Source organism: Gobius niger (genome assembly GCF_951799975.1).
Source record: "Gobius niger genome assembly, chromosome: 6".
NCBI classification, from domain to species: Eukaryota; Metazoa; Chordata; class Actinopteri; order Gobiiformes; family Gobiidae; genus Gobius; species Gobius niger.
This window is the reverse complement of record NC_136857.1, coordinates 22222458-22249499: the sequence shown is the minus strand read 5'-3', so window position 1 is coordinate 22249499 and position 27042 is coordinate 22222458. Positions and strand designations below refer to the sequence as shown.

Below are 27042 nucleotides of genomic sequence, written 5' to 3'. Positions count from 1 at the left end.
GATTTTCCCTAAACTAACTTTCATACTTTGCTATTTTATCATCTTTGTTTTTCAAAACCTTTAGAATACCATGAACAACTCAATTTGCTAATAGCATTGTCGTTTTTCCACTATACATTATTTGCCACTTTTGTTTCTCTTGTACAACACAAAGATATTTATTTGGACACTTTTGATTGAGTGTGTGAGACTCTGATTTTATCTGTTGGGTGACGTGATTTGGTTTGTCTGTGTTCATTTTCATAGTTTCTCATTCCTTTCCAGTTTTGATAATCCTTTTTGCTTGAATCAGAAACAGAATCGTTTTTAATGTCATGGTTCTGAGCAGGTTCACAACTAGGAATTATTTTCGGTCGATCGTGCAACATGAAACATAAAACATATACACATGAACTATAAAAACTTAAAACTATGCGGGCATGTATTATAAGAAACTATGATAAAGACAACAATTTGACATAGAACAACAGCGTGTGTGTATTCACAGATGTGCATGTGAAGTTTACATGTTTATGTCACGTACAAGTACCATTTACAATCCATCCTAATGACGTTTTAACAGCAAAAGGTCCATCATTTTTACTTTTTTTGTGGCTAGTGCAACTTTGGAGCATTCAATCTGATTAGCAATTCAACATTTGACTCAATTTCTCGAAGATCCACATGACTTAAGCAAACTCACTTTTGTCACTGGTATTGTCTTTTGACTCCCCCGGAATAGAAGTCATTGCCTTAACAACTGGAAACGGAAAGATCATCTGTCAGGTTATGTAGATTGTGTGCATCGGCAACCATATTTAACCATCGGCAACCATATTTAACTTTAGGACATTTAGTTTAGATTTTCCTTAAACTAATGTTCATACTTTGCTATTTTGTCATCTTTGTTTTTCGAAACCTTTACAATACCATAAACAACTCAATTTGCTAATAGCATTGTCGTTTTTCCCGTATACATTATTTGCCACTTTTGTCTCTCATTCCTTCCCCGTTTTGTCAATCCTTTTTGCTTGAATCAGAAACAGAATCGTTTTTAATGTCATGGTTATGAGCAGGTTCACAACTAGGAATTATTTTTCGTTAGATCGTGCAACTTGAAACATAAAACACATGAACATAGAACATAGAACAACAGTGTGAGTGTATTCACAGATGTGCATGTGAAGTAAGTGTTTGCAGCAAATACGAGTGTGGACAGACCAGAGTGACATAGAGCAGATTATTGAACAGTTTGACCAAAGTTGACATGTTTATGTCACGTACAAGTACCATTTACAATCCATCCTAATGACGTTTTAACAGCAAAAGGGCCATCATTTTTACTGTTTTTTGTGGCTAGTGCAACTTTGGAGCAGTCAATCTGATTAGCAATTCAACATTTGACTCAATTTCTGGAAGATCCACATGACTTAAGCAAACTCACTTTTGTCACTGGTATTGTCTTTTGACTCCCCGGAATAGAAGTCATTACCATCACAACTGGAAAACTGAAAGATCAATTGTCAGGTTAAGTAGATTGTGTTTGTTGAGGTGACATTGTTTGCTAATTGTTTTCTGTCCTTTCAAGTTGAGTTTTGCAGAAGTGATTCTGTACAGAAACTTGATGTTGATGTTATTGAAAATGCATATGTTTGAACTATTTTATTGTCTTTGTTTGATTTCACATCAACTGGAATGATTGAAAATTTACCAACTCCACTGGTCCCCGTTTGGGCTTGCTGTGATTCAGCGTTGAGAAAGTACTATGGACATCAGGACTGAGCTCAGACAGATCACTGTTTGATAGATTTATCCACTGAAACATTTACATGAAACAGTAAAATGTCCATACCCAAAACATTTAAAGCAAAGTCTCTTTTCCTAAACAAAATTAATCTTCCCATTATGTTGCAGGGTTGTGAACTTGGGACAACAACTTAAATAATGAGATTCAGGTTGTGAACAAAAACGTAGAGTTGGGATTATTAACTTTTACAGATCTGATATTAGATTGGTTCGTGTCTTGTTTTTTGGTTTCACAGTTTCTTAGTCGACACTTTGAGTTTGAAGTTCACCAAATAAGGGATCAGTGATGATTTTTAACTGACACTCAACAAAAATTATAATGTCAGTGAAAGTGCTTCTTGGACGCCACATGCAATATATCTGAACTGTTCTTTCAGTTTGTTTGGCAGCTTTGTGATTATGGTTTTGGTTGACAAATTGAGCTCATTTAGGTGTGGTAGTTGAGTTGTTTTTGTCGTTTGATGAGCAGGTCTGATATTTCATTTTGCTTTTAAAGAAAAATATACCAGTAAACTGTGATCTCTGTCAAATTTTGGTGGTGAAGGTCTGCTGCATTGATCGCATGTTGGATGTTTGGAGTGCTTTCTTTGGTTTGTGTACTTTCCATTATGTTAAGAGTGGTTGCAGTTTGCATGACTTTTGGTTTGGGTTGGAGTTGTAGTCTTTGTCAGTCTTTGACATGCAAAAGCTTTGCTTTGATCCATAGTTCATTCTTTTCTTTTTTCAGAATCAGATAGAACCTTGAGCAAACTCCTTATCACCGGGCAGGTGGCGAGGGGGGTGAGGATCATGCGCATACTGTATGTTAATGTCAGGTGTCAGCCTTGTCTAGACACCTAGGTGGTCAGGACTCTTCAGCTGGTTCAAACGGTAAACAAAACCGTTTTTATTTTTATGTTGTTTTTGTTTACAGAACCCCGTATTTACGCCCGCACACATTTCACTAAAATAAAAAAACGAAATGTTATAATTATTGTAAAAGCCATTATGTCCCCATTCTCACCACAAAAGGAACACAGTTTGAAGCAAAATACAATATAACTTATAAAAACAACCAAAGTGCAGCATACTTTGAAAAAAGTTCTTACATCAGCATGTTTGTGCGATTAAAAGTTAGAAACAATAGCACCCTAACAGAAATAAAACGTTGGATATTAAGCATAGCTGTTTAATGTTACTTAAAAGTAAACTTTTAAAAATGGGTTTTTATTTACAGACAGATTAAAATCACTTCAGATCTATGTTGGGACATGATCCCTCTGAAGAGGCTTCAAACAACAGATTTCTTGACCCCTAGCTTTAGCAACGTGAGCCCACATGCATATTCATCAGCTAAGCGAGTTAAGTAGTCTGAGAAGACAGACACTGCATCACTACAGCCATGCCAAAACAATGCATGTATCTAGGAGTTACCATTGATGGTAAACTTGAATGGAAATCGCATATAAGTATATATATATATATATATATAAGTAACGCCGACTGTAACAAGTGAATTTCTCCTTTGTGAGATCAATAAAGGTTTATCTTATCTTATCTTAAAAAACAAAATTAGAAAAAAACATTGCTGTAGTTGGCAAATTGAAAACTGTACTCGATAAAAAATCTCTTCTATTACTGTATAACTCATACTTCCTTACCCAAATGATGGCCTGGAAATATGGGGAAAAATAATAAATCCAATACTCATCCTATTTTCGTACTCCAAAATAAGCAATAAGAATTATCACTAAAGCAGATTTCTATGCACCAACGAACCCTATCTTTGTAGAGCTGAGCCTACTGAAAATCCATGATCTTGTTGATCTAAATACATTAGTAATAGTGTACAAAGCATAATCTTCTCCCCCCTCCCATCCAGGAGCTTTTTGAACACAGGAAAAGTCAGTATAACCTCCGAGGAACTGCTATTTTCAAAAAAGCTAAAAAGAATAAAAAGAGTGGATGTATTTCTGTAAGAGGTGTTAATCTGTGGAAGATCAGTTAAAACTGTCCCAAACAGTCAAAGCTTTCAAAAAGTTGTTTAAAGCTGCTAAAATTCAAGAATATATCAGCTTAGGATGAATAAAGTAAGAAAAAATAAATCAAAAATAATAATGACATGATTTAGTTTCAACTAAATTAAAAATGTATGTATACATATTTGTTTGGAATACAGAAATTTATGTTACTAACTCCAGATACATGCTTATTTCTCTTCTGTTTGACACTTGATATTGTTCATTATTAATGTTTGTGTTTTGTTTTTCTCTGGTGGAAGTCTGTACACTGGGTTAGACGTAATAAGTTTTCACTTCAGCCTAAACCCTTTCGGTCGTGTTGTACACAAAGAATTGGAAATGTTTTTACATTTAAAGGAATGAACTACTACTACTGCATCAGCTCAAAGACACCCAAGTCAGACACAAAAACACTGCTCTATCTGTAACGTTAATTCAGTGTTTGTTTTCCTATGGAAAACGGTAAACAAAACCGTTTTATTTTTATGTTGTTTTGTTTACAGAATCCCGTATTTACGCCCGCACACATTTCTCTAAAATAAAATAATGAAAACAACAAAATATATTATTATCACTATTCTTATTAGTATTGTATTATTCCACTAAAGAAACATTACAGAAGTAAAGCTTACAAACTAACAATCAAAATGACTTTGGAATAGCCAAAACTAGTATAACTAAGTTAAGACTAATAAAAATGAAACATTGCAGCTTAGCTCTTAAAGCATAGCTGTTTAATGTTACTTAAAAGTAAACTTTTAAAAACAGTTTGTCACACACAACATCGTCAACCAATTGTCGTTACAGCTATTGGGTCACATGCTTTATCATCAGGGGAAGGGTGAGAGGAGGGGGTCTGCTGTGGTGTGAACCGGTTGCCCATACACCTGCATGCAGGTGCCCCATGCACCTGTAGTGGCGCCATTGTGTCTAGACACCACGTGGGTTAGGGAGGTGTGATTGTTTACACATAATTAGCATAACAAAGAAAAAATTAGCATAACAAAAAAGCAGTCCCATAATTACTACTTTTGGGTGCTGCCGGACAGTGTTTAACTCACAGTGGGAGAAATAGTTTGTAGTTTGTCCTGCGAGCACGAGTGAAGACGAAGTGCTCGTTGTACTTTCAAAGCGCCCCCCTCAGGCTATCATGAAAAACACTGGCACACCGATGTTTGTACGCAAGATACCAACTTTGTCTTGAGCTGTTGTTGCGCCAGGCGGAAGATCAGGCCCAAAGCCTCTAAATCAGTTTAGTTTGTCTGTATTGATTCACATGAATAATGTGAAAAAGTATGAACTATTACATAGTCAAGCTACATAGAAAGTCCATTATAAACACCCACATGTATTTTGGTCTATGGTAAGTACTGTTCTAACCAGGCCATCTCCAAACCCCATCTCCTGGTACAGCATCGAGTCCTCAGTGCTCAGTAACAGCTTGTGCGTTCATGTCTTGGCAGCTCTGCTCCTTCTTCCTCCTGTTTTTTGTTGATGGGACTAATTTTAGACGCTGCGTTCATGTGGAGCGATAATGTTGTCTCGCTCTCTTCTCTCTGCACCTGTCTCTCCGTCTTCCCTCATGTCTGTCTTTCCTACACTTAGCCACAGCCCGCTCCCATAATGACTTTTCCATCGCAGACCATCACCTATCACTTCAGAAGATTATTAGTGGTCGAGTATTGTTTTGTTACAGTAATGATTTAAGCTTCGACTGTCAGTTTTGTAGGTGCCTTTGCAAAAACAGTTTGGCGTTAATGTGCTCAGCCAAATGGCCTAAAAGGATTTCTTGAACCATGTCGTGTCCATCGTTTGCAATGGCAGTGTTGCTTCAAGTCTAGTCCGTCGACAAATCCAAAGGTCAGCGGTTCGAATCCTGGCTGATGTCTGTCACTGGGTTGTCTGAATATCTTGCCCTTTGTGTGAGTGTGGGCGAGTGAAGTGGTCCATCGGGGACACCAGAGAAAAACGAAAACCTGATCATCTTCATGCGCCAAACTGGAGCGAAGTGAGCTCACGATGAACCAATCAGCGACGACAGGATGATTTCGACGTGCGAAGCTAGATTCTAGAAGGTAGTCGTCATTCTTGTTTCACAGAAGTAGTTTTCACTCTCTGCGGCTGACACACAGAGAACAGCGAGAGAGGAGCTGGTAAATTGCCCGTGATGAAACAGAAATAGCTCACAGTCAAATGGTGTGGAACGAGATCTAAGACGCATGAGGTGACGTTAAAAGCGCCACGAGATGTTACGACTAGAACTCCACCGTTTGCAGATAAACATTCACATACACCATTTAGTATTAGAACTAGTGTTTCGTACCGACAAACCAAGTATTTGACTATTTAGCCTTTGTTACTTTGTAACAAGTGAATTCCTATTGTTGGGGACCTTCTTAAAGTGATGGTCTGTAAGTTTGCAAAGTGGGGAGAGATAGAGTAAAATTTGAAAAAGCCCTCCCTAGTTTGCAAAATGAGGAGCACAGGAACAGAATTTTCAACAGTCAAGCTCCTCCCCCCTCTCTCTTGATTGGACCTGACAGACCGGTTCACAGGAAAAGCTTGTCTCATTGGTCAAAGGGGTATCCCGCAGATTCTGATTAGTTGCTAAAATCAGCAAAGGGGGGACTTTAGAAAAAAAGGCATTATTTAAAGGGACTATACGGAGTTTAAAAATGTTAAAATTACGCATTTTCCTCCCCCTACATGTTCCAGCCATGTCCTAATGTGTAGAATGAGCTCAGACCTGTTCACCACAACTGCCTCTAAAATCCTGCACTGTCACTCGAAAATATGTTACTTCGAGTCCGAATTGCCGTCACGAGCTTAATATAGAAGGTGCAGTTACACGTATGACCTGAGGTGGCAGTAGTGAGTCAGTAGATCTAGTCCCTTTAACATTACTTATGTTACCTTAAATTTCAGACCCAGGCGGTCAATTATACACTATCTATTAAATATGAGAAATATTTAATTAAATTAAATATTTATTTGGGGAATGGCTGTCCTTTTTTCTGCTGGTCTTTGAATCTTTAAAGATAATTATCCCGACATTATGTAAAGCAATATCTATGTCATAAGAAGCCACAATATCGCAAAATCACTGACGTCATCCTGTGATTTACTCCTTTTATTCGTTTTTATAAAACCTCAGTTCACCTGTCTCCTTCCTCTGCGTTGGAAGTTTCATGGACATTTCTGCTCTTGGCTTTTCAGAGGTCCAGCCCCAGATAAGTTGTTAGTGCAGTCAGAAGTTCAGACAGAGGAGAGGGGGAGTGAAGTGTGGCCCTTATCTGCTAAAACAGGCCCAGACCAACCTTTCCCACATCCTCAGGCAGCATGGCATCGCTTTTATCTCTATACACTCCTCACTTCTCCTCGGTACAGATAAAAAAGAAGTTTAGATCAAGACTCATGAGACAAGTTTGAAAATGTCACAGTTTGACACTAGGTCCAAATCTGACCTGAAGTGAAACAATGAAAGACATGGATGTAAACAGATTGTTGCATGTTCTCCCTGCGGCGTGGGCGAGTTGCTCATGGGTGGCTTCAATCCACCAGTCAGGTACTCTTAACTTCACTCTTTACGATGCTTACTTTCTGATGTTTTGTCCGCTAGTGAGCCGACAACATTGCTTCACTCCGGTATAATATCGACATGTTTGTTATCCATGTTAAAGGCAGCCAAGAGGACGCTTTATTCCAAATATGGTCATTTCCTTTCAGGTAGACAGCTGTGGCGCGTGTGCAGATGTTTTCTTTATGCATCAGCTCCACTTTTAGTAGCTCCTGACTACAAAACTTGGACCAAACTTAGAAATAAAAAATATTTGTGAAGTGTTTTTCACAGGGATTTTTAAATATCAAATTGCTTTCCTGATTTATTGAGCTTTGAACTCCAAAATACAAGGCAACATTTATTATTCCCATTCATAAATAGCTAAACAAGATTCAAAACAAAATCCCCTCTGAAAAATGTCTAAAATTTTTGTATCTATTTTGTCAACAAAATAAAATAATACATATAAACCTGCTTTATCCATTATTTAGCCTTCATTGCTGAAAATGTAAATGCAATATTTCCAATTTTATGAATAATTGTTTATCTCTATCCTGTGCTTTATTTTCATATGAAAATATAAATAAGACAGAAAGCATGTTTTCTCATATGTCAGTGAAGTTTAAAATTGATATCTCTCCCTACATTTTTCCCACGCCTTGAGCAAGAACAAGAAGAGTGCACAAAATGCATAAAATTACAATTAGACACCAAAAAACAAAACAATAGAATGTGACAAATCATAAATATAAATCAAATGTGAAGAGTGCTGATAAAATACTTTATTTCAGAAAAACAGTTCCAGATTTTAGCTGCATGAAACGCATCCTCATCATGTTTATTCCCTACTCTGGGAACCAGCGGGTGATTCTCAGAGCCCAAGAAACAAGCACACAGAAGACATGTTCATAAAACAGACTATCTCTGTGAGCAAATTTGTTTTAATTTGTGCCGGGACTGCCTTGTATTTCAGGACGTTCAAAGCATTCTGAATCTGACCGTCCCCGGGCCTCGTACCACAGTTTGAAGAACCACTTTTTAATCATCTTTGCTCCATAGAAGCCGCCACCTCTTCTTGATAAGACTTTTGTATGTTCCCTCTCCCTCAGACCTTTATCAGTCCGCATCATGCCTCTCATCTCCTCTCTCTCTCTCAGACATAAAGCTCAACTCTGGTCCACGCGCCCTCTGTCTGAAGATCGATCACACTGAGCGATCGCCGCCTAATGCACGTTTCTTAATTAAAATCTGCCTCAGCACTTTACTATGACGGTGGCCCTCCTGTGAACTTACCGCTGCACTTGAACGCATCACTGGGGTTGTATCGATGAGTTTAATCGAAGCCAAAAGGTCGGATCAATGTAAGATTTGAAATAGAGTGGACACTATCAAATGAATTGGTGAATGATATCATTATAATGTGTGATATTACTATTGTTATTGTGTGGTTGTGTTCAATGATTCAAGGAATGAGTCCGAGAGCTCAGTTGAAGCGTGTCACGGCGGGGGAAAATGTTATTTTTTCACGCTGTGGTCATTGTTGAGATTTTTACCTAGTTTAACATTTTATTTTTGGTGTCAGAGTAGAAAAAAGACAAAACTCACTTGTTTTTTTGTCCTCTACGATGGCCCCAAAGCGAATCGTTTTATTTTCAAGGTAAACCAGCTACATTCAGTAAATAAACAAATGTAATCAAGAATCATCTGATCATTTACATATTGAAATGATTCGAGATTTGAGCCTATCTATTAGCCTGCTTTGTAGTGAAGGCCGTCTGTGCACTGAAATGATCAGGTGTAACATTATAGATCTCATATATAGCGCTCACCCGCCCTGACTTACGGCGAGCTATAGTTAAGAGTATTTTATGACCTTATTTAGCCCTGCATGAGCCCGTCAGAGCAGTGCCCGGCTGTGAGCAGTGAAATGCGATCCCTCAGGTAAACTATATGCAGGCCTGAGTGCCTGTTTGTGGTCTGGTTGTGGTTGAACATTGTACAGAAATGGTACAGTTCCTGGAGCATAGTCATCCATACATTCACTCAGGGACATGGGTTTTAATGGAACTGTCTGTCACCTGGAGAGACGCGAGGCCGCAGGCAGGGGGAAACAACGTCAGAACAAGCCTCTGTGAGTGGAGTAGTGTAAAAGAGTAATAGCATTTCAAAGACAGAGGAAGTTTGCAGTGAGATGGAGACACTCATGGATGCAAGGAAAGTCCCGTTGTAGGAACTAGTTAGAAGAGGCTTAAAAGCCCTGTACCTGATTATACATTTTACCAATAATGAAAGAGAGAGCATGTACATTTTAAATTGTTAGTTATCATTCAAACCCCTTCCTAACTCTTCAAACCCGCATCTCATCACAATTCCTCTCAATTCACAACTTTCAAGGAGTAATACTGCCACTGTAAAGACTTTATAATCAGATGTACAAGACACAAAGGTCGCTTTTCACAAATGTCTCCTTTTACAATAAATTGTGACCACTTATTTTGGTGGTTGCTAGTGATATTTTTCGCCTAAACCGTTGCAGTCTTTGCCTTTTACTTATGTCGACTATTCAAACTAGGGCTGTGCAATTAATCGAAATTCGATTACGGTTTCGATTATTACACTAAACCATTACAAAGTTAGCATAATAATAAACAAATAATAATAATCGGGCTCATACTTTGCCTGACATGAAACAAACTCTGCAGTGTGTGATGATGTCATCAGGCCGCGCTGCTCAGTTTACTTGCGCAGGTGTGAGGGCTGGCCAGCAGGGGGCAGGTGTGAAACAGAGACCTCTCCTTAATCGAGGCAAACTTGAAATCACTTGCACTTTTATGACTGTTCAGAAAAATATTCAGCATAGTTTTGTTACATTAAATCTTTAAAGGCAACAAATAATCGTTTGAACAATCGTCATTTCAATTACAACTAAAATAATCCTGATTATTATTTTTTCAATATTCGAGCAGCTCTAATTCAAACGGCCACTAACTGTGCAACTAAAGAAACCAGAGCACAGGAAAACACATCCAGACTATATGAACAAAAGCCCTGCATGGCTCTAAGTAAGTACGTGTGGCCTAGCTTTGAGTCTTGCCCGGATACCTCCTGATTTGTCCCTTTTTTTGTTTCCTGTAGCTCCTCTTGTGACGCCTTCACTGTGCTGCAGGTGTGGGGGGCTCTTGGTGCCTCTTCAGTGTTTCAGACGGAGACATTTGTCTCAATGTCTTTAGCTCGTAAGCTAGCTGTTCGATCATAATGGACTCTTAAAAAATAATCTGAATAATAAACTGAACCACAGAAAAACACGGCAGATGTATCCAGTAAAACAAAGAGGAACACAGAAACCACACATGCAGTTCACAGAAAAACACAAAAAACTCAGCTGTACCAAGAGAGAGGGAGGCTTCTGTTTGTTTATGTCTCGCCAAAGATTTTGAAATCAGACCTGCTGCTGTACATCATGTAGACAATTAGAACATAAATCTAGCCACCTGACCAAAATATTGATTGAAAGCCTTGAAACCTGGACTGTCTCCTTCATTTTCTTTACACGCCGTCTTATTAAATGTCCTCACAATTCATTGACACCGCCCGCGTGAAGTGCATAAATCCGTACATGCTAACACTTCCATTATCACTTGCCCCATAGAGGACACACATGTTCTGCCGTCTGTCTGTGCCATGTGTCACACCGGCCGAGCGGATCGATAGTCTGACCAGGGGAGAGAGCGGTGTTCCCGGAAACATCCTCCTATAGCTGATGGACGGCCCGGATAATGACAGGGAGACGTGAGAGACGATCAGGGAATGCATGCTCATGAGAGGAGATGCTTTCCGAGACGTTAACCTTGACTCTTCTTTTACCACCGCGGTCCAGGAGCATGTTAGATTTAGCCTCCTAAGAGCTGCCTGTCACTACACTGTCTGTTAGAATTTCCATTAGAGTAATAGTGAGGATATGGGACTGGATGGGAAAGCTGCGTTCAGGTGTTATTACATAAGTGTTACAAATGTGTTCATCGTCCTTGCAAGGGGGACACTCCTCTGTATGTTGCTGTCATAGGGTAGAAGGAATTCATAGCCGTCCCAGTATGGCAGCGGGTGATGCTTGTAGTGACATAGGGACACAGCAAGAAAGGTGACAGGGTCGGGTGACACTTGTTTGGATGTTTTCTCCCATGTTTAAAGGTTTTCACTACCACTAAAAACAGAGGCAGGTAGTACTCAGTTACATTTACTCAAGCACATGTACTTGAGTAACTTTTGAAGTAATTGTACTTTTGCGAGTAGTTGCTACAGTGCTTTTTGCTTCTACTTGAGCGATATTAAAATGAAGTCATGTGTACTCGTGCTTGAGTAAAACGACACGCCACTGTGAGTAAATCTTGAGGTGAAAAAAATATTTAGGCCACTACTTTTTACTTGGACTTGAGTAAAATTATTTTGAAGTAACTTTACTCTTACTTGAGTAAATATATTGGCATCTCTACGCAGCACATCCCTCACCACAACCCTCACATGCCCCCCGCACCATGTAAACACAAACACGTGTAGACATCGCAAATGTTTGCAGGAGCAGCGGCAGCAGTAGTTAGCAGCTAACAGTTTAGCATTATGACAGAAGTTTACCAGAAGATTGTGACCTGACAAACATCTGACCGACCTGCTCTGATGCAGCTGAAATCCTCATGAAACGTCCGTTTGTTGAATAATCCAAGATCTACAGGAGCTGTCAGGTCTCTTTCCTCCTCATGATCACAAAGCAAAGCAGCACCGGAGGCTGAGGCGTTCAAGGGTTGCGGGGAAAAAAGCTCCAGAGAAAATAATGTATTATAGTAAAACTTCGAGGTCAATGTCCCGGATCAAGGAATTACTAAATCAATTTTCCTTCAAATGACAAATCTCTCATGTCTTTACTCCTTAAATTTGTCTTAATATTTAAATCCTGAGCCAACATGTCCCCCTCCTCTGAGTCCATATGATGCCAGGTGATTAATGACCACTGCAGTGAGCTGGAGGTGCGGAGAGGAGAGAGACATGGTGACAGAAGGAGAACAGGGTGAGGGATGGCACACAGACTCTTAACTGACACTAACAGCAGCCTTCATTCAAAGACATGTGACCGGATCATGGCTTATTTATGACATACCATTTCTGAGGATCATGCCGTGTTCCAGTGCTTATAGTAGGTGCCTGTATTATGCAATGAAGGGGAGGCAAAGTAAAGCTAGTTCCGGGTATTGTACCAACAGTATATTTAAATATTTACTACTCAGAACAGAGGTGGCTCCAGGGGGCTCTCAAGACCCTCCTAAAATGATCTCATCGCGGCATGTATGTGACCCCACGATACATGCCGCGATGTAGGTCTTTCCACTGTATTTCCTCGGTATCAGCAGCAGAGGGACGGATGATGGGCCACTGAGAAACACAAGCTCTGGAACAGATACATTTAATAAAATCATCCAAGTAATACTATAGCTATAAACTCTGCAAAAATGTGATCTCAAAATACGCAAGCTTGCTTTTGAGTCACTTAAAGAGACAAGTTGGTCATTTTATACTCACTACTGCCACCTCAGGTCTTATGTGTAACTGCAGGATTTTAGAGGCAGTTGTGGTGAACAGGTCTGGGCTCATTTTACACCATAGGACACTGCTGGAACATGTAGGGGGAGGAAAATACTTTGTTTTAACATTTTTAAACTCTGTATAGTCCCTTTTAAATTAAGAAAAATCGTCTCATTGCACATAATTAGATAAGAAACATAAATTTACTTGAAAGAAGTCAAATGATCATAATGTGCCTGTGTTCTGATTTTCTTAATTTTATTTACAACGGTTTAATAACACAGCCCAATACAATACAATATTCTGAATCTGAAAAGAGATATGGTCATCTAAAATGCACCAAATTGCACTAAATTACACCTCATGGAGGAGGACATCCCCCTCCCACCACTAACATGCGCCCATCCTTTAAATAAGCAGAACCCGCCCCCCATTTCCCACCTAAAGAAAGATTTCTGGAGCCGCCTCTGATTCCGAAGATTTATAAATAGTGTGCTCAGGTGTTTTTGTTCCAGATCAGATCTCCCCACACACAAACACACTGTATCACTGTAAACAGAGATCAAACTGTGTGGACTTCAAAGTGTCTTATGTAAGTTTTAAAAATATCTGAATATCTTTAGACATACAGTAAGTCAATGAGTTTATATCTTTGCTATCTTGCTTTTCTTTAAAAAAAAAAGTTGCAAATCCAGAGCCAGGAGGTCCTGTTGGCACCGTACCACACAGTGATGATGAAGCTACTTTCTATTGTACTCTGTAGAAGAAAACTGTCCTGAAGGTGAATGTTGGAGTCCAGGACTCTGGCTCTTCTCATTTTGTGGAGAAAAAGGAAACGCTGATGTCCTAAAGGAGAAGCTGATGTCCTAAAGAAGAGGCTGATGTCCTAAAGGAGAGGCTGATGTCCTAAAGGAGAGGCTGATGTCCTAAAGGAGACGCTGATGTCCTAAAGGAGAGGCTGATGTCCTAAAGGAGATGCTGATGTCCTAAAGGAGACGCTGATGTCCTAAAGGAAACGCTGATGTCCTAAAGGAGACGCTGATGTCCTAAAGGAGATGCTGATGTCCTAAAGGAGACGCTGATGTCCTAAAGGAGACGCTGATGTCCTAAAGGAGATGCTGATGTCCTAAAGGAGACGCTGATGTCCTAAAGGAGATGCTGATGTCCTAAAGGAGACGCTGATGTCCTAAAGGAGATGCTGATGTCCTAAAGGAGACGCTGATGTCCTAAAGGAGATGCTGATGTCCTAAAGGAGACGCTGATGTCCTAAAGGAGACGCTGATGTCCTAAAGGAGACGCTGATGTCCTAAAGGAGAGGCTGATGTCCTAAAGGAGAGGCTGATGTCCTAAAGGAGAGGCTGATGTCCTAAAGGAGACGCTGATGTCCTAAAGGAGAGGCTGATGTCCTAAAGGAGATGCTGATGTCCTAAAGGAGACGCTGATGTCCTAAAGGAAACGCTGATGTCCTAAAGGAGACGCTGATGTCCTAAAGGAGATGCTGATGTCCTAAAGGAGACGCTGATGTCCTAAAGGAGACGCTGATGTCCTAAAGGAGACGCTGATGTCCTAAAGGAGACGCTGATGTCCTAAAGGAGAGGCTGATGTCCTAAAGGAGACGCTGATGTCCTGAAGGAAACGCTGATGTCCTAAAGGAGACGCTGATGTCCTAAAGGAGACGCTGATGTCCTAAAGGAAACGCTGATGTCCTAAAGGAGACGCTGATGTCCTAAAGGAGATGCTGATGTCCTAAAGGAGACGCTGATGTCCTAAAGGAGAGGCTGATGTCCTAAAGGAGAGGCTGATGTCCTAAAGGAGACGCTGATGTCCTAAAGGAGAGGCTGATGTCCTAAAGGAGAGGCTGATGTCCTAAAGGAGACGCTGATGTCCTAAAGGAGACGCTGATGTCCGAAAGGAGACGCTGATGTCCTAAAGGAGAGGCTGATGTCCTAAAGGAGAGGCTGATGTCCTAAAGGAGAGGCTGATGTCCTAAAGGAGAGGCTGATGTCCTAAAGGAGAGGCTGATGTCCTAAAGGAGAGGCTGATGTCCTAAAGGAGACACTGATGTCCTAAAGGAGACACTGATGTCCTAAAGGAGACGCTGATGTCCTAAAGGAGAGGCTGATGTCCTAAAGGAGACACACTGATGTCTTAAAGGAGACGCTGATGTCCTAAAGGAGACACTGATGTCCTAAAGGAGACGCTGATGTCCTAAAGGAGAGGCTGATGTCCTAAAGGAGACACACTGATGTCTTAAAGGAGACGCTGATGTCCTAAAAGAGACACTGATGTCCTAAAGGAGACACTGATGTCCTATCTTAGCCAGTAATGAGGGTTATCAGTATGACTTACATAAGCTTTATTTCCCCCTGTAGCATATGCTCTTGAAATCAATACATATAGTTACATTTGTATTTTGTCTGGCTGTACTCCAGCTTGCCTAAAATGTTCTTGCTTAGTGTGTGTGATTAGTTCTGGCGCACTGAGGAGAGCAGAGAAGCGTGGATTATGAACTGCTGACTGCGCTGTGCGTTCTGTGGAGCCGAATCAGCTTCTGCTGCCGCTCTGAGTTCAAAAGGAACAAGCAGAAATCATTCAAATCATCTCACATTCACATCCTCTCCAGCTCTGATTGTACAAGAGTGATTTGGGGGGAGGCCAGCGGCAAACTGTTTGAAAACTTTGGGATTTTTGATGTGAAATGTTGTTTTCTTTAAATGACTGGTATCTGAATTAAAGACACCAAATTAAGGATTTCACACCACATGAAACGCAAAATATGTTTGTAGCAACTTTAGTGAACCGTTAGTATAAAAGTGCCAAAGTGTCTTTATTTATTCAAATAACTTTATATCTTACTCATCTGTTTCAGTCACTCCTCAAACAGAATACGGAAAGACTTCAGTGCAAAACTAATTAAAGAATTGTAATGTTTTTCCATATTGTTTTTGTGCAGATGCAGCCAAGTGCTTAGTATTCATGGAGCACAGATTTTTGTGCCAGATGTGTCATTAGCCAAATGTTTGGAACTGAGCATTATTCACATTTTACTCTACTTTTATGTTATTAGTCATTTAGCTGTTGTTTGTCTCACTATAGCACTACCAATGCTCCTTGGTGAAACGCACAGCCCATGCAAAGTATTTGCTTTGAGCGTATTTCGCCATACAATAATTGTTGTCTGTTTTTTGTCGCACAAATACATCATCAAGCGGCTGTTACTTTAGTTGAATAAAGGTTTTGGTTTAGATGACCAACCAAAGGCACTGGCCTGGCTTCATCAGTTCCCTTACTGTCAACAATTTTTCAATGCTTTACGGGAATTCTACCTTTTGCTTGCATTGTTTGTTTCATGCAGTGTTTAGGGGGTGCTTTTAATCATTTTACATTGAATATGATGTCAAAACCGAACACTGAGTCAACATAATTTGCAAAGGAAGGCTATTCAAATCTGTATTTCGCTGTAAATTGTATTAATTTAAGAGTTTAACGTTAATTTGAACCAAACTCTGTGTCTTTTTACCAATAAACCAGAGTTTTAGTTGATGATTTTCTTAATAATTGGCAGCGTTCTCGAGGTCGGGAGTCCTTGGATTATAAGTGAAAGCTCTAATAGGCACACAAGACAAAAGGTTGGAAACCATTAGCTCATTTCAAATCCAACAGTTTTCCTCCACTCGTTGAATGCATTTAGGCAGGTGCTCTAAAAGCCTGGTGTATTTAAAATGCAAAGGCTGTCTCGTCTGTGCAGCCGCTGATTTGACAGTGCCCAGATTTATAGGAATAAGCCTGTACACGGCAGACAGCATGCGGGCAGCTGTGAGAAGCGCTTTAGTGCGAGAGCAAAACTGGCACGTCGTTTCCCTGTGATGGAAGGAAAAATTAGGGGTTCAGACTTTAAATCCAGAGAGGGAGGAAGGAAGGAGGAGGCGCTGCTGCTGCTGCTGCTGCTCTCTACTGTATCGCAATGCATTCTGGGAAGGCGAGGGAACGGGAGGAGAAGCATGCCTAGATTTACAAGCCCCGATTGCTGAGCTGAATGCGGTTATTTGTGGCGGCTTGTGGGTCGAATGCTACGCTAACGTTGAGAGTTGTTGGATGGCGGATTTTGCAAAGGAAGAAGCCAATCAAGAAAATGAGTGGGTATACTGTGGCTCGCATTCATTTCCGCATCCAACATCATCAAACCATCATGATTCAATGTCAATTTGCCTCATCCTGTGCATTACTCATCAATGCCTTAGGACACATACGTTCATGATCATTCTCCCAGCATGTATTTGAGCAGCAGTGATCCTCATGTACTGTATGCTAGCATGTGCGTATAGTCGTCCGGATGTGTGGCCCAGTTATAGTGCTTTGAAGTGGGATGAAGGATGGTTACGTTGGTCCATGTGCTGGTAATGATAAGGGGAGATGGAGCTGGTGGTCTTAGTCAGCAGCAGCAGCTATTTAAAGGAATCAATAGCAATCAGGAAAGCAGGAGTGAACCAGTCCTCGCCAAAACCCTGAAATTATACCGGGCTCACGGTGAACCATTTGTTTTACAGCATTTTCTACTCGTTTCCATTGATTGTTGGTGGCTGTGGCTCGCCTTGTTTGTATCGTAATGTATTGCCAAGAATTGGTTCTCAAACTGTGGTACTTCTTATAATTGTACTCTAAACTAGATTGCAGTATGAGCCCCGATGTGGGCTAATTTTGTGGTATTTTCATTCCTTCATCTTGCTTCCTTGAACTTTACTGACGGCCAAGTAGCAGACCGTAGACCTGGTTTGTCGTGTGTGTTAGTCCTGGTTTATTCTAGTGAGTCATAACTAGTCCTCCTGGTTCAGACTTTGTCCATGCCTGGTTTGGGCCTGTTTAGTCTGAGATTTGGCCTTATGTTGAGTTGCTAGCTATGGCGGTCGTTGCTTTACATTGTGTCGCAAGCTACGGGCACTGCAATCTTAATGAACTTATTTTGTCATGATTTTTGTCACCCTTGGCCCTTGTAATGTATCAAGGAAGGACATATGTTTGTATGTAAAACTGTCCCGTTAGCATTGGTGTCTCTTTGTAGGGGTTTAGTGGGTAATGGGAACACTGTCTGTGAAAGGAGCGGATTAAGAAAGCGCAGTGTCACCACTGCATTTAAGGGAATGAGTTGGAAGCCATCTTTTGGAAAATTGCCATTTTGTTTATGCTGCCAGAAAGATAGCCCGTTTAAGAATAAGGTCAGAGTCAGGAGGTACGGCACGGTAGATGCAAGTCAGCTGTTCCCCAGTGAGACTAATGATTCAGCCCCTCAGAGCTTGAAAAGATAGTAAATTGACCTTTTGTTATAGCTCTACTTGAGTTTATATTACATTGGGCTATCAGTAAACTGCAATTCCTGTATCTTTTGCCAAATGCTTAACAATCCAAGCATTCTAAGTAGCAACTCTTCAGAACAAGACATTTTTGAAAAACTAAAGCAAAACGTTAGACCGTTGTCCATGTTGACCGTGTTCGTCTTTCATTTCGATCTTTTCAACATGCTGGGACATGAAGCTAATCTTTGTGCTTTTACTCTGTGTCTTCCCAGGTGCAGGAATGGCTCTGTCTGAACTGTCAGATGCAGCGGGCTCTTGGCATCGACATGACCACGCCACGCTCTAAAAGCCAACAGCAAATCCACTCACCCTCTCACCAGGCCAAACCAATCGTCCCGCCGCAGCAGCAACCCCCCGTCCAGCAACCACCGGCCCAACCCAAACCCCAGGCGCAACCCCAGCAGCAACCCAAGCAGCAACCCAAGCAGCCACCCATGTCTGCTCCAACCAGTCAGCAGCAACAACACCAACAACAACAACACCACCACCACCAACAACAACCACAACAACCACAACAACCACAACAACAACCCTATTCTCAATACTCCCAGCCCAACCCATATCCCACTCAGCAACAGGCTTACCCGCAATCTCAACCCAACCAAGCGCACCCATCTCCTGGCTTACAACGCCACCCCCAACCCCAAACGGGACCACCTCACCACACGGGGCCCCAGCAGGCAGGCCCCCAACAAGGGTTCAAATCTGACCCTTACTCCCAGCGAGGTCCAACCGCTCAAGGGGGTCCCAACCAACCTAGAATCCCCCACCCAGGAGCGGTCCCGCTTCCAGGTTTGGCAAAAGCACCCTCGCAACCAGATTTGGGCAGAGGTTCGCCAATGCATCAACCGGGGCCACGGCACCAAGACCACACGAGGAGCGCAGGGTCGTCTCCGGCGCATCGGCCGCAATCTCAACCCCTGCCGCAAGCGCAAGACGGACTTACAAAGCTGTTCGGATTTGGCGCGTCGCTGCTAAACCAGGCTAGCACTCTGATCAATGTCGACCCGCTGCCAACGCAATCGACGCAGCCTAGTCCGGCGAAGGGGAAAGTGGTGTTTAGCAATGCGGGGCCAGACACAAGGGGGCAGAAGCAACCGCAGCAACAGCAGCAACAGCAGCCGCAGCAAGGCCCTAAGCAGTTCGGAATGGGAGGTCTGCAAACGGGGCAACAAGCAGGAGGACCGCATGCGCCGATGGGTCACGGTCACCTGGGGGGTACGGCAGGTCAATTCGGAGGTCCCCACACCACACCCGTGAAGCAACCCCAACAGCAATCGGGCATGCAACAGCAGACAATGGGGATGCAACAAAAGGTACACCCGCAGCCTTCCCATTTGGATAAGGGGCCAGTAAAGCACCACGAGACCCCACCAACTACTCAGCAGCATCATCAACAGCAGCAGCCACATGTAACAGTAGCCGTGCCAGTGGAGGTGGTGACCCCGGCCCCACCCCCGCCCGAACCGGAGAAGCCCAAAGTCAACTGTCCGCTGTGTAAAACGGGGCTCAACATCGGCAGCTCGGACCCGCCCAACTACAATTCCTGCACCCAGTGTCACACCCAGGTCTGCAACCTATGTGGATTCAACCCCACCCCGCACCTGGTCGAGGTAAGACTACATGTCATTTGTTGATGTCGATATATGTATACTGCTTTAGCCAAAATAAGTCCCTAAAATGAACATCTCTCAGTTTAGACTTGAAATTCAGCTTTGAGAGGCTTAACTAGATTAGATTTGGTCATAGTAGTAATAATGTGTGTTATAGTGTATAGAATTAATCTTTAAGAGGGGCTTTTGCAGGTTTTTGGTTATAATGTCAAACACATCTTTATCACTATCTTACTCTTTGTTGGTTAGAAAATGCAACATTGATCTGAAACGGCACCAAAAAAATAAAAATTTCCAATGGTTTCACTTCCTGATCCTCCAAGTGAGCTACTATAAGGACTTTCTAAACTTGTTGCCCAAAATTTATAATACGGGTGCAGCTTTGGTACCCACCAGCAACGTTTTAACCCAACCCAAATAAAAATGTTCCTTTCAAATGAATTATATAGTCATATTGCGGTTTGCTCCTGTTAGTTGTATATTTAATGTCCCAATACAGCATTTCTTCACAGTTCTGTTCACAATTTTTTTCATATTTCCTGCTGCTCATGAAATATGGTTAAATAGCCAACTGGGATAATCCTGTTTAAGATAAGATAAGATAAGATAAGATGATACTTTATTGATCTCACAGATGGAGAAATTGCATTCGATGAGAGAGCATCCGGCAGCAGCACCCATTCAGTGCGCACCACTCTTTTTCCACTCTTTTTGTTCTTTGGTGAGGGTTAGAGTAGGTTAGGGTTATAGTATCACTGGTATTAAGTGGTAATTAACTTGTTTTTCACATTTTCTTCAATTAGAATGTCGTTATGGTGACAGATCTTGTTCGCTCGACCAAAACATGGGGTTAATTCTCCATTTGTGTTCGACTTTGTCTCAACCTCCTGCTTCTCAGCTCTCTCTCTCTTATATCCACACTGTCTTGCTGCATTGCTCCGCTGTGTTGTTGTTTGTTGATCCTGATACATATTTGTGATGGTAGCAGCCGCCAGCTCAGCCCTTGGTAGAATACATCGTTGGCTCTGACTCAAACTCTTTGGCAGAATCTCTTCTCAAACGATCGATATCATCCAGACGAAGTGAAAAACCCTCTCAGACCGGCGTTAGTCTCTCCTCCTCTGCTCTGGGCATTGGAGAGCTCACAAGGATTCACTTACACATACTCCTCAAGACGATTATAAAAAGACCACGCTGAAACTATAGACATTACACCATAGGGTTTTGCAGCAGTAACTTGACACTCAAGTACAATCTCCTGACAGCAGTAGTAGTAGTTGCAGAAAGAAAAGTAGGGGGAGAGGCCTGAACACTAAATTTAGTTGTTTCCTATTATTTGGGGAATACCTGATTTTCTCCATGCTGTGAAGCCTTCAGGGACAATGTGTGAACTGCTGTCAAGTGATGTCTTCAGGAACAGGGAGTTTTTGAGACAATCTTACATTTCGTCATATTTTCATTTAACAAGGAGCTGCCACATGCGTAACACAGTCTGCAGACCTTGTTACACCAATAAAATGTATTCAATTGATCCCGATTCTGCAGGAGTAGGCGCATGCTTTTATGCGATGCCTTCAGGGACTGTAGGGACTCCGGCCATTGCTCTCAGTAGGTGTTATTTATATCTCGCGCTGCTGTTGTAAGTGGGACAGTGAGTAATATGTGTGTTTTCGACCGTGAGTATTCTAAAGAGTTCCTCCGTGAAAAGCTTTGTCTATGTGTGTTGCATAAAGAAGGACACTAAGGCCTTGAGCAGAAGGAGGATAGACTGACAGGCCAAAGCATGAGGCACGAGCTGAGCAACTAAACGAAACAAAGCGGAAAGGTTAGGGAGGCAGTATTTTTAATCCGAGGGGTCTTCGCATTTAAGTTTTCAGGATGTAAAAATGTGAAACAATGTGAGAGTGTCCCATATTCAGTAATGGGTGAGTTTCCTTAGAGAATGAGTGACCTGTTTGAGCGTTCAATCCCTATTGAAATGAATGATGAAGCCAGGCCCTATATTAAAGTATGACTGTGGTTCTGTGGTTTCTCTCTCATTTTATAATATAAGCTTATGTTTAGTGGTCATTTGATGTGTATCCAACCCCACAAAAAGCATTAGCTAACTGAAATTGATACAGTGTATCATTTAGCTCAGAAGCCACTTTTATAGATACAGACGGCATCTCGTCATAGAAGGCGGCGTGGCCTCGCCTAGTGGGAAAACAATCTTTTGGGAAATACAATTTTACGCTCTTTTTAGCCATTTTCTGGCAAATATAAACTTATTTATCACATACAAATAAAGTCAAGTCTAAATCGGGTTCATATGGATGTCTATTCAAGGCAGATTGTTCAGTAGAAATGAAAAAACGGCTGTCGTAGCCAGCACTTGCTAGCGTTAGCATTAGCACGATGCTAACATGAACCATCATGTTAGCTTTCTCCGTTATTTATGTATTTATGGGCTGTTAAACCACTATTCTCCCCTCCATGTCTTTGTATATTTATTTAGTAGAAAAGCATTTGTTAAAGTCGTTTTTGAATAATTAGAGAAGGTTTATCTTTTTCTCCAAATTGTTTTCCCCATTGTTTTTTCAAACATGACCATATATGGGCGATTCCAGAGATGCCGTCTGTATCTATTGGCTAATTTCTATCTAAAATAAAATCTTAAACGGTCTGCACTTTCATTAACATCCTGCTGCTTAACATTTCAGCCAATACACTGAAAAAAATACAAGAATTAATTTTATTACTGTTATTTTTCTTGTTGAAAAAGGTCTAAATAATGACCAAACAAAATTGTGTTTTTGTGGCTCACCTCTCCTCAGACTTGACTGTAACTTGACTGGGAGAGGGACGTCTCCAGCTCGTCTCCATGCATTGACTGAAGACAGCTAAGTGTGTGATTTAAAGAGGTTAAGGTCCTCATCCAAGTCCATTTTTTGATTACCCACTGCAAAAATGGCGTTATCTGTGTCTAGCTGGATCATGTTTTCTACTGCCAACGGTATGATCTAAAATGTTGCGCAGTGTATCTTTAATGATTTCTAAGTAGGCTCTGACCTCACCTAAATGTGGTCGACAGGGTGACAACAGTTGAAAACATGATGCTTGATGGCTAATGCTAACGGCTCTAGAAAAAATACATTGAACAGGCCAACAGACGCTGAAAACTTCCCCAGATTAGCCGATTTGCTAGCTGTCTGCATAGGTTCGGATAAGATCAAACGGCGCATGACTAACACTTAATAACTACTTAAAGATGAATAAGTGAAGTCTTTGAAGAACTATTCACAATGAGTTAGGCATTACTGTAATAGTTAAGTAGTTATTAAGTGTTAGTCACATTTAACTAATGAATTGTTCATGATGAATTAAGTGTTAATTCATCATTTATTAGGCTAAATAAGATGTAGTTATCATAAAGAGTTACTTAACTGGCAAGCCGGTTGTCTGGGTACGTTTCCAGCGTCCGTTAACCTGTTTAATGCATTCTTCCTGTAGCCGTTTGCTTCAGCCATCAAATGTCACAAATGTTAATTCATCATTTATTAAGGCTAAATAAGGTGTAGTTATTAGAAAGTGTTACCAACGCCGCTTCTCATTATTTCTACAGTCGGAGAGGCCTTTGGCACAGAATAGCAGTTATGTTTCCATCAGTACCAAGTAGTGTCGAGCGTGAAAGAGTAATGCAATGTTAAGTGCTTTTGAGTATCTTGAAAGGCATTTGTTTTCTTTGGTATAACAATTCCTCCAAACACTTAGGCTATTTTCTATTTTAAATATATACGTAATGGCATCTCGACACTTGCCCATCTAGTCCAACATCCGTCATTCCTATCCCTGCCGTACGAAGAGTAAATATAGACTCCAGTTATGTTGCAGTGCAGTGAAGCAGAGGAGAGTCCAGTATCAATAATTCACACTAGTTTTATTCAGAGCGCAGGAGGCTGGGACAGATAAAATATGCAGAGTGTGTCCTGGGCAGGAGTCAGCCAGTTTGTTCTCCCCTCTCGGTATCCTCGCCGTCCTCTGTCATGGTTTTTCAGACATTTCACAAGTGACTTTGAACAAACAAATACACTGTCACTACTTTGTCATTAGTGGAGCGGCTGACTAAAAATTCTACCGAGCCACCGTTAAAACGCCAGTTGGAAAACGCACATCCTCTTCTGTTTCTCAGCCTGTAAGAAGTCCTTCACTTCATATGACAAACCGTCTGCCATAACATAGAGTTGAACCGGAGGGACTTGACAAGTAGTTTTTACTGCCAAAGCTCTTTGCTAGCTATGAACAAAAGATCTGTCTATCCGTTAGCATCAGAGCTAAAGGCTTTTGAGCAGAAACAAAAAAGGGACAATCAAGGAGGTATCCGGGCAAGACTTGCAGCTTGACCACAGAAGCCTTCTATCTCAACTATTGTTCTGGCTTTGTTCTCAACTATTGTTCACTGGACAATAAACTGGATTATGTTTGTCTGCTACGCTACTCTCACTGAAGAGCCCCCCCCGCTCCACAATCAAGGATGAGAGAAATATCTATAATTACTTCAAAACTGCTTTAACAAATGCTGAATTATGAATATAGTTTTCTGCCCAATAATGATACAAAGACATGGAGAGGAGCAAAGTAGTTCAATAGCCCATAATTACATAAATAACCGACGATGCTAACATCATACTACATGCTAACGCTAGCTATGACTGCCGTTCTTTTTTTTTGCTTCTACTGAACAATTTGCTGAAAAAAAACATCCATTTGGACCTGATTTACACTTGACTTTATTTATAAATAAGTTTAAATCCCGCTAAAAAGAGTGAAGAATAGTGTTTCCTAAAACATACTTCCTTCCCCTTCTGCTAGGCCACGCCCCCTATTATGACGCGTTGCCATCTGTCGGCTGTCACCTTTTAGATTTGGATAAAGCTGAACTGGAGAAAACAGACTTGGTTAAGGCGGGGGTTAAGAGGTTAAGGTCAACTTTCATTTTGTATAAGCTTAATGTGATTCGGTCGTACAATGCCCCAGAACAAAGAACTGCTTGTTTTCCAGTCTACAGATGCAGACGGTGTTTATTAGATCTACCATATTTAGCTCGCATTCATAAACCTGAGCTGCACGTACACGATTATTAGCTCCGGCAGGTGGTGTCTGAATGAGAGAATGAGGACGCTCCTGTCCCCGTGGCTTACCCGCCGTCATGGCCGCCGTCCGCACAATTATGTCACTGCCGCCGCGACTTCACCTGCCCATCTGAGCTCACTGATTACAGCGTGTGACATTTACCGAACCGCGGTGCGTTTGGGTGTCGGAGGAATTATGAAAATCCTGGCATTTTCCGCGTCCAGGTGCGGGCGGTTATCTCTCACTACCTATTTGTCGATACGGAGCATGAATAGAGAACTTTATGAATAATAGATCCATGTGCCAGGCGCGCTTACAATAAGGCTGAAAAAATTCTGTTTAGTTGCAACATTTCTGACACATAGTAGGGCCCGACCGACATGGATTTTTTTGGGTCCGATATCGATATAAAGGGGGTTGGCATGGATACATAGGCTGATATTATAAGTAGTTTAATTTTTAAACATTTATTATTATAGTAAAGGTTTCATCATAGAAATACAATGTGGGTTTTTCAAAGGCTGATGCAGCAGTGCTGTCATTTTTGGCCACATTTTTAAAAATGTCCCATCATAATTCTTTTATAGGATGGTGCTTCTAAATGCATCAGTGTTGAACTGTGACAGCAGAGGGCGCTGTTTGAGAGGCAGAGGGCTGAATCATCTTTAGTAGGTTCTTCAGAGGGAGCTTGTTTGAAAAACAAAAATCAGTAGATTCCAAAACAAAAAAATAGTGAGTCTGTATCTCTTATGGTTCCAGAAAGATACGCAAAAGTCGACCGATTTTCACCATGATGTTTTTCCGCTTCCCTGAGGCCTAGGAAGTTGTGGGAGAGCTCATTCTAAAGCTCAGTCCGAGCTCTTTCAAACATGGGAAGTCTCAATACCGAGAGCAAATACTGAAATATTGAAAATAATAGTGCTGGCCGATACATCCGTTGGGCCCTGACACATAGTGATTGTGATACATTTTGTGATTTGTGCTTCAAAATCAAGATTGTCCAGAGTGCACATTTAAACTCAGGATGAACGAGGATTAGCACCCGCGAGAAGAGAGAAAGATGAATGAGTAAAGTTATACAAGAATCACGTGCATTTCATATGTTTGTATGTCTAAACTACAGTGTTAGCACTAGCAGGCTTTTCTTAAAGGGGGGGTGTTATGCAAAATTGACTTTTTCAAGCTTTACATCATGTTTTTATGTCACTCCCTCATTAAAAACATGCCTGAAGTGTTGCCTTGGCACATTCACGTATTTTTGAGTAATCTGTAAAAACTCTGATGGCAGCCATTTTAGGGATAGGTTTGCCTGAGTCCTCCTAGGAACGCCCCCACCTCCTGGAGACGCCTCCGAGCTTTCATCACCGGCCGAGTAACCAACCACTGCTCCTCAGCAGAACCCCCTCCCCACTGATGCCACAGACAGCGTGTGGAGGGGGCGTGTCAGAAAGGGTCAGAGGTTCTTAAAGAGACAGAGGCCTATTTCAAGACATTTGCTACAGCCATTTTGAGAGAGCAATTTTATACAAGGCAGTTATTCTAATTTACTGCATTTACAGACCAACAGAAGGTTTCGTCATCATTGTAGTGTGCTATAGACTGGTGCTATGTGGCTGAAAAAAGCATAATACCCCCTCTTTAAAGGAACATATGTTCTTGCCTGAGCTTAGACGAGTTGATACATACCTGTCTGGTCTTTGTGCTTGCCCTCAGTCATGCAAAACGACTAAAGATGTTCTTAGCATTTGGCCTCTCCCAATGTATTCCTATAGCTCCAAACGGGGGTCAAGTTGGAAGCTACCATGCTCCTCCACGGGCACACACACAGACCAGACAGGTATGTATCAACTCGTCTAAGATCAGGCAAGAACATATCTCAGTATGGAAAAATGGTGGCCGTTTTTTTTAAACATCAGAGACAGGATATGGTGCTGTTTGTTTAAGATTGAGTCCTCATCAAATACGTTGCTGAAGTATTTCGTTTCATTGAGCGCCCTCATATTCATATACATAAGTCTCCCTCAAAACGCCAGCCCACACTCTGTGAAGTG

The 27042-nt window shown here is 41.4% G+C and overlaps 1 protein-coding gene across 5 annotated transcripts in view; it reads left to right on the top strand.

Annotated features, from left to right (window-relative positions):
* The window catches only part of bsna (bassoon presynaptic cytomatrix protein a), a 93763-nt gene that overhangs the window by 18290 nt on the left and 48431 nt on the right, over positions 1–27042 (top strand). For 4 of the 5 annotated variants that reach the window (XM_079557526.1, XM_079557523.1, XM_079557525.1 and 1 more), the window contains exon 2: positions 18479–19879. In XM_079557526.1, the coding sequence (XP_079413652.1) occupies positions 18479–19879 (1401 nt within the window). Of the gene's footprint in view, positions 1–16896; positions 17052–18478; positions 19880–27042 lie in introns of those variants that run through there. The other variant, XM_079557524.1, reaches the window with a different exon arrangement.